Raw genomic sequence first — 15,377 nt, forward strand, 5'->3', positions numbered from 1 at the left:
TGTACACTATACCTGTAACCTGTATTCTGTGTCTGTATAACCACTTATAGCCTCTATGTTTTTCTAAACATGTAAGACATTGGAATAAAGACAAGGAATGAAAAGTATTTTATTGTTGTTCACACATGATTTAAATATTTCAATCCAGACTTACAATTTTCATAACAGATCACATACTATATGGTTACATGCCCTCGGCACATAAAGTGCGGATGTTATCCGGCATGATGTAAGTTTCCTCTATGGTCCACGAATACAGTGGTTGCCAGGGCTCATTTTGGTTTTGGTCCTGAATTGAAAAAGTGAGCTTCCAATTTGCAATTTTTGCACACAAAAAAGGAGTGTAGAGGATGCATCTGCATATTTCCCTCCAGTGTTGTCTTTATGTTTATTGTGATTTCGGTGCTGGATGGATGCAGACTAAATGCTATGTCCTCCTAAATAAGTATCACTGAGCTCTCCTGACGACGGTGAAGATGGCCCCTGTGAGAACTACCGTCCCCGCTGCGCCACCAATCAGAGCTCCCAGAATGCTGCTATCTGTGTTCACTTCCTCACACCTTTTACCAGTGTAGTAGGTCGTCTGGCTTGTTGCACACCTGAAAAGCAACGGTCAGACACATTTGTTTTAACTATAGATACATGTGCATATTTTATGATGTAATATAAGCTGGCTAGAACTGAAGGTTTCACATGCACTTCCCACACTTATTTTGCACACATCAGCTGGACAGTGTCCCCTGGCTGGCAAGAGTTATTAGGTACGTTGGTTTGCATGAGTTTCAATGGATAGTTTGACATTTTGGGAAATGTGCTAAATCGATTTCTTTCAAAGGTTGGATGAGAAGATTGATACCACCCTGTCTGCATGAGCATGAAGCTAGAGCGATTCCGGGAGAACGCTTCTGTTCATCACGGACACCTTTTCTATGACACAGTCTTTATTGTAAGCCAAGCTAATGGATTCCTAGTTTTACGCTTGACATGAGATATGAGAGTAATCCTGAACTTCTCAATTAACTCACAGCAATAATGTGAGTGGGTGTATTTCCAAAAATGGGCAAAGAGCACAAACCCAATGTGAGCGCGACCGTCTAACGTCGGGCTGGGCCTAATTATTGCCTTTAATGTAGATTTAGACGACGAACAAAGGTGTCCACACTTTTCTGAACTGTTAAAACCCCATTGCCCACGTTATAAAGTAATTTGGTAATTAGTTCATAATGCAAATGAATGTGCTGCATATCTAGCCCTGAAAACTACATACCTGCACGAAGCTTTCCCTTCACTGTCCACACACAAGCCTCCATTTAAGCACGGGTTGGGATGACAGGGCTTGGCAGCTCGAGCTTCTCTGTGTTTTGGAGCCTGCTGTCTCATTCCCACCTCGCTGACTGTCTGCTCATCTGTGATGTCGGTAACCGGGGCAGCCGGTTTGACGGGCACCTCCGTCTTGATCAAGTGGGTCAAATCTAAAAGAGCAACAGATTAATGACAGTATGAGAAATGAGATGCAATGCTATAAACGATGTGGCAAAATGTCAACACTTAAATAGAAATATAGACTTCTGAGTTGTGTGGAATGTACAGGTATTTGCCAGTTGAATTTGTGGAAAAGTTAGATCCCATCCGCTTTGGCAGACTGTGCATCAATGAAAAGTCCGCTTTACAGAAAAAGCCTGGTCAGGTGAAAGAGCTGATGTTTCTGGGTCTCACCATTGAAGTCGGCAGTGATGATGAGGTCGTCATTCTTGAGGAAGCTCCTCCTGCGCAGGTGCTGGTGAGAAATGAAGGTGCTCCAGCCGACGTCTTGGCCGCGGTAGCACTTGCAGCTGTCATCCAACACTGCTCCGGAAGCGTTCGTTGGCTTGTTCCAGCTGGCATCTGGCAGGAACGTGGGCGAGAAAACGCGCTCACAATCAGGGTTCATCTGTCTTTTATCGCTCTTCACAATAAATCACTTCTGAGGCCACAGGGAAGCTGCCCTTCAGTGTTGCCTTAATGCCACATATTTGTGGTTGAAACAACTTGTCAGGGTGAGAGAGGATGCAGAGGTGGATTATTCCAGCTGAGGTGTCTTTTTGCAAGGTCATAATGTGTTGACAACTTATTCATTTAACTAAGGATATTTTGATAGAAAATAATGTTAAAAAAAAATAGTATAAAAAACATAGTATAAAAAAATGGATGCAGTCACCAGAAGTCGCCCGGAAAGTGAAGCCAATGAGAAAGTGCCCGAAACCTATATTTCCTCAAAAGACCAGCAGAGGGCGACTCACTGGATGCAAACTTGACTTCCCACAAGTCTACTTCAACACAGCATGAAGTTCATTTAGTAAATTATGGTCTCATCTAAAGTAAAATCGATGTTAGAGCACCGAGTACATTGAAGCGTGGACGCCATGTGATTGACAGATTATACCGTCCAGTACTTTAAGCAAGAACCCATAAAATTAGGAGCAGATCCGGATAAATGGGCAGATCCAAGAATTATTTCTTTCACTTCCTTAAACATGGGGAGAAAAGGAGTTAGCCTTGGCAGATGTATGTGCCTTTCTTGTTGTTATTATTAGTATTACCTGTGGTTATAGCTGGTAATTGCAAGTGCAGTCCCAACGTTTTATGTGAAACTACATGTGGGTCCTTCACAAACATCGTAGTGGCTTGGACTAGTGTCTACCCAAGACATACAGTAGTCCCTTTAAAAAAGTGTTGAGAGTGACAAAACCGTGGCCAAATAGCATCAGCGGATATGTTGTTCAACGCTCTCAGCTTACTTTTACACTTGATGTGTCTTCGGTGCCTGTGACGTCGGCCTTACCTGTGGTGAAGCTTCTCGTAGAGGACATCCTCAATTTGACGTCAGCGTCCTGATCCATGGCAACGATGGTCACCTGTCTGTTCTCTGCTGGCCACTCCATCACTGCATCGTTTTCCCCACTGCAGAGGTGCACGGTCATGCCAACATAGTTCGGGTAGTCAATGTTTTTTCCATTTGGGTAAACACTGATACCGAAGGAGTAGCCCTCCGAGTTGTAGAAGCACTGGCTTATGACGGCACTGCCGGGGGGAGCGGCGGTAAGGAGCCCGGTGAAATTGTGGATCTGCCAGACGGCACTCGGGCAGCTGGTCTCTGTGAGAGTGATGTCATCGATTGAGACAGCGCCCGACGAGTTGGATGATCCTCTGACGCCTTGGAAGAAAAAGCGGAACTTCTCTGTCACTTTGAGAGTCACATGGGCTATTTTCCAGGCGTCATCCCCATCACCTGAGAGACAACAAAAGAAGCAGCTGATTTCGTTGCCTATACCTACAATCATGCAAAAAGAGAAAAAAGAAATTCCGCACACTATGGAGGTGTTGGCAATTGGCACATGAGTGAACAAAATACCAGTGATGGTGTGGATTTTCCTGACATTGCGTACGGTCCCTGTCCCATCGTCAGTCCTGATCCATATCACCAGTTTGTCTCCAGCCGCCCCGCTCATCCTGTAGAAGAACTGCAGGCACTGTTCGTCTCTTTTGGGGAAGAGGATACGTGACTCCAGCAGGGCACTGCTGCCGACCACACCGGAGGACGTGTCAAACTTCATGAAGTAGCCAGAGTCTTTACAGAGAGAAGAGGCGAACGGTGAATCTTTTGTTAACGAGTGTTGAGTGTCACGCAGCGTCTTTATTGTCGCGTTTCATGTGAAGAGGTTTCCCTTTAGGAATCCCATTGGGATTCATGCGGATTAGTGTGTGCTCAGTATACCTCTGCAGCGCCCTGCCAGGGTGTGATCAGCGTCAGCGGGACCGCTCAACGTCTGGACCCAGTCTGCGTTGTCGTTCTCGTTCTGGATCATTCCGCAGATGTTGATCAGCTCAAAAGAGCACTGGTCCAGGAGCGTGTGCGTGTTGGCTGCAAAAGGACGGTCGTACACGGTCGACCGACACAATGCACGTCTGTTAAAATATGGCCGCCCCTTAGCTTAGAGACATGAATGTACTGTGTTTGTATTAGTAGGTGTTTTACAAGACAAACCATTGCTTCCTACTTCCGACTTACTTTTATACTGAAAAACAACGTATTAGTCAGTATAAAAAGTGGATTGCTGTGGATACATTGGCTATAATGAACACCTTGAGTTCTGAAAGTACTTTTAGTTTTTTTAATAATTATTTTATTTTTTTCCCCACCTCCCGAGGAGGGGTGATCCACAGTAGCAATTTCCGACTCGGTGGTGGCTGAACCCGGAGCTATAATGGAACGCAGGGTCAGTTCATCGGTTCTGTTTTGTTTCCTGTTATGTTCTACTCAGTGTCGCTCCCAGTGATTTCTCCTTGTGTTTACCCCATGTGGGTTTCCAGATTTGGATTGTTTAGTTATTTTTCCTTCCTTAAGTGTTAGCACACATTTTTGAATGGCCATACAACTCCTGTATTAATGGCATTTTGTATTAAATACAAATTGAAATAGAAATATTCTGATCAGTCAATATTGGAACAGTGATCCGAGTATTGTGTTTGACAACTGACTAAAAAGCAAAGTTAGATGAAAATGATTTGTGTTGGTGACAGCGAGGAACACCCTTCACATTACAAATATGATCAATCATTAATCTTAAAAAATATTGTGAGTCCAAATCAACACAGATATTTAACCACAATCCACGGCCACATCGGCGGCCTTCGTCGGAGCTCGAGGCGTGACAGAGAACACTCACCACAGCTGTACATGCGGTTGAGCCGGGTGATGTCGACACCACTGAAGTCCAGCCGCTGGCCAATGACCTCATTAAAGTACGGTATGCTGGTGGTGATGGTGGGAATGCTGTCGTTCTTGTTGAAAGACAGCGGCCTGTAGTGCATGATGGACTCGTAATCATAAGCCGTGTTCAGGTCAGTGATGAAGTCGTCCTCATACTTGTTGAAATTGTGCCCCATCCCTGTGCGGGGGAAGGTAACCGTGTCACTGATCAGCTTAAAGGGGAAATACACATGATTTTTTTTCGCGTTCAGCGGCCAACAGCTACTTTCTATGTAAAGGTACTCATACATATGTGTTGTGTTCAGCCTGATCTCTGAGCCTTCATGTTAGTGTCCCACCTAGTGAACCCATTGCCCCCCCCCCCCCGCATTTATAAATGAGTGAGATGGGTCCGGGACAGATTGCACGGATTTCACTGGGCTTAGCAACACACCCACAGCCTATATAGGCAACACGCTCAAAAACATGATGGGAGGAGGTGGGGCTCACGAAGCATTCGTTTTGGTGCAACATAGTGTGATCTACTGGCAGTGAACATTGTAATGTTTTACGCTACTTTGTGTTTAGTGCTACAAATGGTAGAATGCTGATATCTAACATAACTAAGATATTGAACAACAGAACAATGGAAAGTTCCAGAACAATATATGTGGATATGTGATAGATAGATAGATAGATAGATAGATAGATAGATAGATAGATAGATAGATAGACTGGGAATTTCCGGTCTGGCTTCCATTAATATTTGAAATGTGAAATTTTGTGCCCTTTTTTATGTAGACAACTCAAAAAATGTGACTGATTTTGGTTGGGGGCTAGTTTTCTCAGGTGGGGGGTGTTCTGGTAGGGAAAATTTGAATAAATACACAATAAAACCGTGAGCCTGAATGAAAATGGATGCGACGGAACAAAGATTGACCCACCCTCTTCAATCTGGTCCCACCAGATCTTCACGTAGTTGTCTCTGTCCGAGCGAGACTGTTCGTGGTAAAAGCCCAACGCATGGAGGAGCTCATGCTGCACAATGGCTTTAGTGTCGCACCTGGCCCCGATGGACACGTTCTGCCCTGTTCCGTCATCGCCAACGTATGACCAGCATCTGAAATTGATGAAATGGAAAACGGGCACTGTAACTGCATCATGAGCTCTTCACAGCGTTTTTGTCACGCCAGCGGTTCCTAATCTTTGGTGCTTAATTCCCCGAGTCTGACGACACGGCCCATAAAGTTGTGCAACAGGCTGAGGTTTCTGAGCCTAGTGTTTGCCGCAGCTCACCCGGACAGCTTGGTGAAAGAGATGTAGCTGGCCTCCCCCTCGTACGGCTTGAAGTCCACGCAGGATCTCAGACGGTATTCCTCAAAGGCCTGGAGGATCACACCTTTGGCATTCAGCTCTAAATACATGGAAATGATTCTCCCGGTCAGTACGTGTTTTCACCTCCTCGTCAGAGGTGTGTCTCGATAGAAATGATGTACCTAAAGAATCCGTTAAGATGTAGGGGATGGGAAACTTCCATCTTCTTGTTTGATCCAGGATTGCATTTCTGCTGGGCTGCAGGACACACGGGGGAAACTCTCAGGATGTGTACTTTTATGTTCTCGGCAAAAAAGGATCACTGCACAGAGTGTATACGTACATTACCCGCGATGTCGCCCTCGAACAGGTGCTCTAACCCTAAAAGTGTGGAAAATCACTATCAGAGATCAGAGATTCTGAATATAGGGAATATGTAATTCAGCAAAGTGCATTAGCTCAGACAGGCTTTGAAAGTATACCTCTGTTGATCTCAGGTATGTCGTCCCTCAGTTCACCTGCATCCGCATTTTCATCTGGAGGATAAAAATATTTCTTTTGTTTAAGAACAACAAAGAGCATCTGTGTGTTTGTGTGTGTGTGTGTGTGTGTGATCAATAAAGTTTATAAGAACCAACCAGTGAGCGTCGGAACAGCTTGCACCTAGCACACAAAAAAGAGATCCATTTTTTACTTTACACCGTCCAAAGAGACAATTTCTCAACTCCCCATTGTGTGGTTACCGTTCAAATACGTTCGGAAAAAATTTGTCCATACCGTCAAAAGCGCCAAGACGCCGGTCAGGGCAGCGATCATCCTCAAACGGTCCGCAGAGGCCATGTCCATGTTTTTCTCCGAAGAGCAGCGCGTCTCCACGATGCCGCCGTCAACATGCCCATGAACACAGCAGCTGCGGAGGAACTTTGATCAGGGTTATTGTGTTTAATGTGTAACAAGCATTTCACACGTGTCCTCGCTGCCACTCGTGCTGCTGACAATAAACTGCCCACCTAATAAAACTGGCTCTTTATGTGTCATTTTACTGCTCTCATTCTGCAGTTATTATGTATCAAATGTCAACACAGCTGATTTAGTTGATAACGAATGAGCCCTTTATCACATCGCATTCCCATAAAGTTTCCATAAAGTCTGCATTGCTTTCTTTTGTCTTCTGTATGTCTGTTTTTTTGTGTTGTCGTCGATTACTTACATGCACTGATTTCATCTCATAAAGTGTAACATATGATTATTCGGACTGGTGTTGGATATTAACTTTGGCGATATAGGTATATTGCACACTGCAGCGGCCATTTTTTCCCCCGAACTTGTTCCTTACAAATGAAAAAAGAGTAAAAGAAATAAGACTTCCTATTATTGGTTTAAGTCTAAAAAATGCCTGGATCCCTCATTCCCCATGATGAAAAATCACATGTTTTATCGCTTCAACCTTCTCTGCTTGTAAACGCACACCCAGGCCTCTCTTTTTTTTGATTTATCTTATCTTGAACTGAGATTAAAAAAGAAGAAGTGATGACCTTGTCAAAGTTTTGTTTTCTCATCTGACCTGAAACCTGAGACCGGCAGAAAAAAAAACAACCCACATGTAATACAAAGAACCGAGCCAAGCATCAGAGGCCGTCACATCATCCATATGATGAGTAATGAGTAAAGTTATCCATTATCATTAATATGATTGTAAAAAACAAAAAGATTTCTACATAAATCAATATTTTTGAGTTTTACTATAATTGATTCACGGATTCTTGAAATCTGTTTTTGTATGATGCTACCTATGCAGCTGTCTGTGGAACGACAGCAGTGCGCATACCTGGAGTTTATCATGATGAAGGAAAATGTTATGGTGCATTTGGGATTCAACAATAATTAATTACTAATAATAATTTTAATATTAGCTTTGCACCACAAAGGATTTCTAACCAACAGACAATGGACCAACAATAGACTACCCCACTTTACAAAACCGCCCACCAACTCTTAGAATTATTTTACTGTAGGCCATTTTTACTATATATTTTACTATATTCCATATTCATTTTTTAAAATAATTTTTGTTATACTGGTAGTGTGCTAAAGAGGATGTATTTTACTAATGTGGAAAAATATTAGCAACAGCAGAGGAGAATACTACTGTTACTCCTGAGCTAATTGTTGTCCAATAATAAAGTTTTTAACCTTTTTTTTTTTTTACAAATGACAAATGATTATAGATATAAAGTTAGTGAATTTGAATCTTCATGGGCTGGGGGTGCCACTCATATTTTCATAAATGCACCACAAATCAAAAGAAAACACAGTCACAAGCCACAGTTTTGCTCTTAGAACTTGCTTTTTTATTAAGTCAACAGTTTAATAACAAAGACCTTAGTTGTTTTAAGTAGATAATGATGCAGTTTAAAACGTGTTTTTCCTTTTTCTCATCCCGGCTGCAAATGTGGCATCTGGATATTTCACATACAAAAAGACAAAGTTAGTCATTTCACATCATCATTATGTGAGTGCACACGAGTGTGGGGTAATGTTCACAGGTAAAAATAGAAGGCGTCTTGCCTCCAGTTCCTCATGGTACAATGGCGTATGTGACCTCACTCCCTTGGCTTGATGGGAACTTCTGTTTTGATCAGTGATGTTATGTCTGTGGACGAAAAAACTCGTCACGTCGGCGTTGTATGGCAAGCTGAACATCAGTTTGATAAGTTTTGACAACATGTACGCTATGCGGCATTCCCACACACAAATACTGAACACAGTTTACAAACCCTCGAAGTCGATGAAGATGATAAGGTCATCGTTCTTGAGGTAATTACGCCGTTGCAGGTCAAAGTGCTTGATGAAGTTCCTCCAGCCCCATGACCCACCTCTGTAGAAACCACAGGAAAGGTCAAGGTCCCCCACCTTGGACGGATTGTCCCAGAGCAACTTTCCATCCGGTGCTAATAGACAGAAAAAGACAGAATCACCGTGTAAGGAGTGATCGCGGAGGAGGAACTGCATGGCGACCAAGAACAGTTTGAAGAACTTAACCTGCATTCATGCCAGAGGCTAGATCGTGGGCCATATGTCTTACGCCCTGAAAAGTCTCTGCTCATTGGTAGTTTATTCATGGGTTTTCTTGACAATAGATATAGAATACACTCAGCCAATGACCTTAAGCTAAGAACCAAACTAAATCACTCTGAGACGTTGCCACCAGTAGCTCTGCTGTTAAACAGCCTCCCAGAGGATGTGAGAAACCCTCCAATGTTTTTTTGTCCTTTACCTTATGCTTTGAGAGCACTTTATGTAACATTCACACATGGCATGCACCGCCCAACCAGCGAACATTCTGAACAACTATTATTGTACTTCCTGTCTGTGTATGATGCCATGGCAGTAGCCAGCTCTTGTCTAAATCCCATTGGGGATAGCAGATCAAGAGAACTTACTCTTCATCATGTCAGTAGTGAGGCTACGAGCGGTGGACATCCTCAGCTTAATATCAGGGTCTTGGTCCATCACCACCAAGGTGGCCTGTCTGTTTACCGCCGGCCACTGCATCACCACGTCGTTCTCCCCACTGATCAGGTGGAAGTACAGCCCAGTGTAGTTCCCTGTGTAATCGGTGTAGGTCGTCAGAGGCCTGACGCTGACACCGTAACCGTAGCCCTCGGGGCTGTAGAAGCGGGGGCTATTGATGACCGTGTCGACGTCAGCCGTTTCCATGATCTTGGTAAAGTTCTGGATTCTCCACACGGCATTGGGGCAACGCGTCTCCGTCAGGCTGATGTCGTCGACGTAGATGCCACCGGCAGACAGAGAGGGGTCACCGCGCACGGCCTGGAAAGCATAGCGAAATTTCGCCCCTTCCTCCAGTGGGACGTGGGCGATCTTCCATGTGTGGTCGGAATCCGCTGTGCAACAGGGACATGGACAAGGAATCTTACTATTTGTGAACAATATTCATATGTGAAGTAATGGGATGTTCCCTATCCATCATGTTACTTATGACTTTGTTCCTAATCGTATTCACTTTCTTGCTAAGAGAAGATTTACACCACTCTCACATTGGTCCTTTAAGTCAAAGATCTGGGCGTCTTGGGCAGTTCATTTACATTTGGTTGTGTTCTAGAAATCTGTGTGTCCTCCATTAAAACGGCTGCTTAATAAATACCATAGATGGTGTGTATTTTCCTCATTCTGCGGATGGAGCCAGTGCCGTCGTCCGTCTTGACCCAGATCACCAGCCTGTCCTTGGGGCTCCCAGTCATCTTGTAGAAGAACTGCAGACACTGGAGCTTCCTCTTGGGGTAGAGGATGCGGGATTCGAGCAGGGCAGACTCCTCCGACTTTCCGTTCATTGTGCTGAAGTGCATGAAGTACCCGCTATCTACAAAATCAGACCAAATAATACAAGCGCTTCAATTTTGCTCGTTTCTTTCGTGTCGTCTGACCTGAGGAGAAACTTGGGAAATTGGGATTACTGAAAGGAATGGTATGCGGCTCTGACCTCTGCATTTTCCCAGGAGAGTGTGATCCTCCGCACCGACTCTGCTCTTCGTATGAACCCAGTCTGCATCATCCGAGGAGGCCTGGATCATCCCGCAGATGCTGGCGTACTCAAAGGCACACTGGTCCAGCAGGGTGAGGGGGCCAGCTGGGGTGGAGAGAGGGGGGATTTCAAGTTATTTAAAAGAAGCTTTTGTCAGCTTTTAAGAAACTAAGAAAAACATGGGGAAATTCACTCTGCTGTGACATACAGCAGTTGTACATGCGGTTGAGCCGGAGGGTGTCCATCTTGCTGAAGTCGAGGTACTGGCCGATGATGTTGTAGAACTCTGGGATTTTGGTGGTGATGGTGGGAATGGATTCGTTCTTATTGAAGGAGAAGGGCCTGTAATGCATGATGGACTCGTAGTCGTACGGCGTGTTTTGATCCGTAATGAAGTCATCATTGTATTTGTTGAAGTTGTGTTGAAGTCCTGCAGGGAATTCCAAGTTATTCAAGTCACTGCTACCCCACAAGTTGGCATGAGGGGGACTGAAAACTGTAAACTGTAGGTATTCATTGACATTCCTATGTCTAAATAGCGTATGGAACTAGACAACATTATTGTTTTAATAGAAGATGAATGACAGAAGGAAGTGATGGACCATAATTAACCTGACCATACCTGGTGTAACCTGATCCAGCCAGATGTCGACGTAGTCATCCCTGTCTGTGCGGGACTGTTCGTGGTAAAATCCCAGAGCATGGAGCAGCTCGTGCTCTATCACTGCCTTGTGGTCACAGCCTGACCCCAAAGATAGAATCTGACCAGTCTGCTGGTCGCCAACGCTGGAGAAACACCTACGACAGAAATGATGAAAAAATAATGAAAGTAACACTCCAGTGATTAAGTTTCGCACTTATATAAAGTTTGGGGAAAAGTTAGCGAGTATTGAAATGGTCCAACTCTAAAAGGCTAGGATCCTACATTTCCCATCATGCAATGAATAGCATAGTTTTGCTGGCTGCTCCTGAGCTCGCAAATTCCCATTCATTTCAAATAGAGTGGCAAAATTTGCTCTTGTTTTCTGTCTTCGAGCCCAAGCCATTTTATAGTGAAACCCTTAAAGTAAACCTATTCACATTCTACCTCTTAACACACTGTGGTGTATTTTTGTCAACATAAGTAATGATAGTAGTTGATGAGGTCCACATCATTTTTACTTTGGATGATTACGTTAGGGGCCTTTGATAACCTTTTGACCTTTCCTTTGAAACCCCCTCTAATCTTCTTTTGACCTTGCATGACCAGATGTTGCGTAATACCTTCTGAAGTCCTATATAAGTCTATGTTTTACGAAGTGTCTGTAGAGTTGTCCCTTTGGCTGGATGCTCTCCAAGCTCTGCAGGGCTTGTATTGATGCTGGTCTTTTTGTAATAAACCTTTATGTACAATCAAGACGGTGTCGGCGGACTTCTCTTCAATACATCTTCACATCATCGCTACTTAATATACAACAACACATTGTTTCTTAGTTCAGTACATTTTTGTTTTACCTGTTTTACTCTTATATCTTTACTTGGTCTGGTACATTGTGGCTTATATTAGCAAGCTTATAAGCTTTGCTGTATAACCGTCATTACCGAGTCAGTTTGCCGACTTTAGGTTTTCCATTTCTAATTGCATTGGCTTAACCTTTTGAGCTAAGTTGTGCACACTGGGGTGCATTTGATTTACATCAATGACTGTCAAATAGCTTGACCTTGAATGCCTGAGGAAAGCTGATTTCAATGGAGGGAGCCCTACCCGCCTCTCTTTTCAAACTTGATAAAGGTCTTCTCTCCTTCATAGGGCTTGAAGTCAATGCAAGACTTGAGTCGATACATTTCAAAGGCCTGGTGGACGCAGCCCTTGGCATTCAGATCTGAGGAGTGAGAGAAACAGTCATTACACGGTACTTCCATCAAAATTCATGCTTTTTTTTTACTCCCCTCAGTGTCAAGTGCAGCGAGACACAGAATCCTACCAGGGGAATCAATATTAAAATATTTCCAACAGTGTAAATTGCTTAGGATGAGAATGATAATACATTGTTCAGTTTGAAGTAAATATTAATTGAAATGTAAAAAAATTAAAAATTACTCACCTAAATCATCACCCAGAATGTAAGGGATTGGAAATTTCCATCTGTATATTTTATCAATCAGGGCATTTCTTCCTTCCTGTAGCATAAACAAGGTGTTTTTAAAAAAATATATATATTTAAATTGTAATCATAAACCTAATGGGAGGTAATAAAATCTAACACAATAAAAACCAATGTACAGCCTGTTAGATGCCCATTTTTAAAAATCTGATATTGCACTGTAATTACTCAAATGAACCAAGTGCAATAACAGTCAAGGACGCAATCAAGGAATGATCAGCAGCTATCAGAATCTCTGAAGAAAGAAAAGAAAAGAAAACCTTCAACTCACTGGAAGTAAAATGTCCCCTTCAAACAGGTTGGCATCTGAACCTACAGCATAGGTACAAACAACACATTTTATTGGAATATTGCCATTATTGGTAACAAATACACATTACGTTGTACATATTTCTGTGCACAGCATCACTGTATTGATCCGTGGGTCAGTAAATGTTGTTGCTCACCCAGGTTTAAGATGGGGTTCTCATCCTCCCCATTCTCATACACCTCTGTAAAACAAACACAAACATGGTTCAGCCTTTCCACATAGTTGGGCTCAACTTTTTACTGTAAAACGACACTTAAAAAATGTATATCTTTAATGTCATTATTTGACGTACCATATTCCCTCGGGGAAACTGGTATCTGCATAAAACAAAACCAAGTGTAAGTCATCACTTATTTAACGGCAACACCGTGCTCACTATGAATAACTCATAAATAATTACTTACAGTATATGAAGTAGCCAGAGCCACCAGTCCAAACAGTACAAGCACTCTGTCCATCATCCTGCCGAATGTCGCAGAGTAGATGTCGCTGCTTTGGTATAAATGTGCACATTCATGTGCGCCAGATATGTCCTTTGACCCTTGATGAAGTTTATGCGAAGCCATAAAGAGTAACTGAGGGACTTTGACTCGGAATCTTCACTAACTGAAGGGTGTTTGGACACGTGCATCTGCACGTTTTAGGGTTTTTTTTAAATTTCGGAACTATCCTGCCAGCTAGTCAGCGATAAGAGAAGCTTTTGAAATAGTGCAAGTGGCCTGTTGGTACAGTGCTTCACGCTGGTCTGACCTTGAAAAGCTTGTAAGTTAACTTATACTGTTAAATTCAGTAGAAGAACACGGTTGGCTCTTGTCTGTGCTGAGTTGTTGAGTTCTTGGTTTTCTCCCAGTTCTTTCAGTTTGTCAAACATTACAAAGGTATGCAGTCAGAGAAGGGAGACTGTCACTGGAGACTGAGTGAAGGTCAAGAATCAGTAACCCAAAATACCCTGCACTGTTTCTGTGACCCCCCCTTTCATTCACTAATCACATAGACGCACACATGTGCCAACAGGTCAGGCAGACCCCAAGCATAGAGCAATGCATTATTAATATTTTATTTTACAAGTGCAGAAAAGATTGTATGAGATTAGTATCGGATCTGTATCGGCAGATACTCAAGGTTGCAGGATCGGTATCGGATTGGACACGAAAGAGTGGTATTGTGCCATCCTTAGTTATTACATTTGACATTATTTATTCCTCTTTTTTTTTTACTTATTAACCAATGATTCTACACCGTCCAGACAGTGAAAGTCCCATGAGTTTTAATCTCAAGACTTCAGGAGATAAGAGTATTAGAGAGTTTGGCCTAAGCATCACTCTATTGAATGCAGGCTGTGAGATTCATGAACGAGCGTTGTCAGACAACTTTAAATTTGTGCACCACTACTACCTCTAGTGGCTGAAGTCTGCAATATCACATAACACACCGTCTAATGCAAGTGCATGTTTTAACTCACTCATCAATCGATATGCTGAAATTCTTCATTTAAAAAATCCATTTAGTGGAATAATTGTTCACAGTGTATAATAAGAGGAATTTAAATGGTCGAAACGTATCTACATAAACAAAATCTTTGAGTCGTGTCTGCTCATTGAGCAATTGAAATGATCAGCATTCGAACAAGAGTTACAACTTATCTATAACCAAAGAAGACATTACAGAATTAAAACCCATCTTCATAGAAAGAAGGAATTAAAGACACCAGGCCAGAGGGGCATGGGGACATGACATCAGCAAACTCATAGTCCTGCACAGGCTCGTGGAAGAGTCCGGGGCCAGTCCTCCTCCTCACCTTCCCAAAACTTTTAGGGAAAGAAAACTACTCTACTCCCTTCTCAGGTGTTCCAGGCTTATTGACCTTATTTTAAATAAATATTTTGTTTTTCTAATATATTTAATATTCTACATCATATATCATATTTCTAATGAAACAAAGTGTTTAGTTTTTGTTACTGTTTATCGTCACAGTCTCCTCGGGTTGTTCCGAGCTGCAAGTGATAGAAAAACAAACCAAAAGGAATCTGTCGGGAATCAAATAGTCTTTTTTGAATTCAAATTAAGCTCTAATATTAACGAGTCTAAGTATTAATTTGGCGCAATGAACTCTCCCTCTGTTTAATAGAAGTTCTGTTTAAAAAAAACAGGACACTCTTTTGTCCCTGACGAGATCCCGTAGAATGATGACTCCGGTTTTCCGCTTACCTGATTGGTCAGTAGTTGGGCCCGTTGACAGGCTTTGATCTCTTATCTCGAACTTAACCTGCCCCGCAGCCGTTCAGCATTAGTTACCATGGTGATCGACCCCGGTGAGTAGAGAACCAGCTGCTC

General features: G+C 42.8%; 2 protein-coding genes across 2 annotated transcripts; both read right to left on the reverse strand.

Annotated features, from left to right (window-relative positions):
- Window positions 1-85: 85 nt before the first annotated feature.
- On the reverse strand, window positions 86-6,975 carry mep1a.2 (meprin A, alpha (PABA peptide hydrolase), tandem duplicate 2). Its single transcript, XM_035618149.2, has 14 exons — window positions 6,821-6,975; window positions 6,682-6,706; window positions 6,526-6,579; window positions 6,387-6,424; window positions 6,226-6,301; window positions 6,026-6,143; window positions 5,674-5,849; window positions 4,707-4,928; window positions 3,755-3,901; window positions 3,392-3,607; window positions 2,822-3,268; window positions 1,717-1,884; window positions 1,268-1,472; window positions 86-599 (listed from the first exon to the last, which is right to left on the reverse strand). The coding sequence occupies exons 1-14, from the start codon at window positions 6,887-6,889 to the stop codon at window positions 449-451; spliced, it is 2,112 nt and encodes a 703-aa protein (XP_035474042.1). The 5' UTR covers window positions 6,890-6,975; the 3' UTR covers window positions 86-448.
- A 1,396-nt stretch (window positions 6,976-8,371) lies between these two features.
- mep1a.1 (meprin A, alpha (PABA peptide hydrolase), tandem duplicate 1) lies at window positions 8,372-13,960 on the reverse strand. The gene is made up of 14 exons (XM_035616677.2): window positions 13,448-13,960; window positions 13,336-13,360; window positions 13,180-13,224; window positions 13,005-13,045; window positions 12,674-12,749; window positions 12,334-12,451; window positions 11,212-11,387; window positions 10,798-11,019; window positions 10,548-10,694; window positions 10,212-10,427; window positions 9,487-9,951; window positions 8,821-8,994; window positions 8,612-8,696; window positions 8,372-8,502 (listed from the first exon to the last, which is right to left on the reverse strand). The coding sequence occupies exons 1-13, from the start codon at window positions 13,607-13,609 to the stop codon at window positions 8,647-8,649; spliced, it is 1,917 nt and encodes a 638-aa protein (XP_035472570.1). The 5' UTR covers window positions 13,610-13,960; the 3' UTR covers window positions 8,372-8,502; window positions 8,612-8,646.
- Window positions 13,961-15,377: the final 1,417 nt, after the last annotated feature.

Source organism: Scophthalmus maximus, chromosome 18 (genome assembly GCF_022379125.1).
Source record: "Scophthalmus maximus strain ysfricsl-2021 chromosome 18, ASM2237912v1, whole genome shotgun sequence".
Classification (NCBI taxonomy): Eukaryota; Metazoa; Chordata; class Actinopteri; order Pleuronectiformes; family Scophthalmidae; genus Scophthalmus; species Scophthalmus maximus.

Bases quoted from the DNA above. Each gene is read 5' to 3' on its own strand.
- mep1a.2 (XM_035618149.2), bottom strand. From the start codon at position 6,889: ATGGACATGGCCTCTGCGGACCGTTTGAGGATGATCGCTGCCCTGACC. The intron at 6,580-6,681 runs GTTGGTTCTTAT...TTTATCCTCCAG, and splicing joins AGCTGTTCCGACGCTCACTG to ATGAAAATGCGGATGCAGGT. The intron at 3,269-3,391 runs GTATTTTGTTCA...GTTGTCTCTCAG, and splicing joins GAAAATCCACACCATCACTG to GTGATGGGGATGACGCCTGG.
- mep1a.1 (XM_035616677.2), bottom strand. From the start codon at position 13,609: ATGGCTTCGCATAAACTTCATCAAGGGTCAAAGGACATATCTGGCGCA. The intron at 13,046-13,179 runs GTGAGCAACAAC...CCTATGCTGTAG, and splicing joins GAACCCCATCTTAAACCTGG to GTTCAGATGCCAACCTGTTT. The intron at 11,020-11,211 runs GTATGGTCAGGT...AATTCCCTGCAG, and splicing joins GCTGGATCAGGTTACACCAG to GACTTCAACACAACTTCAAC.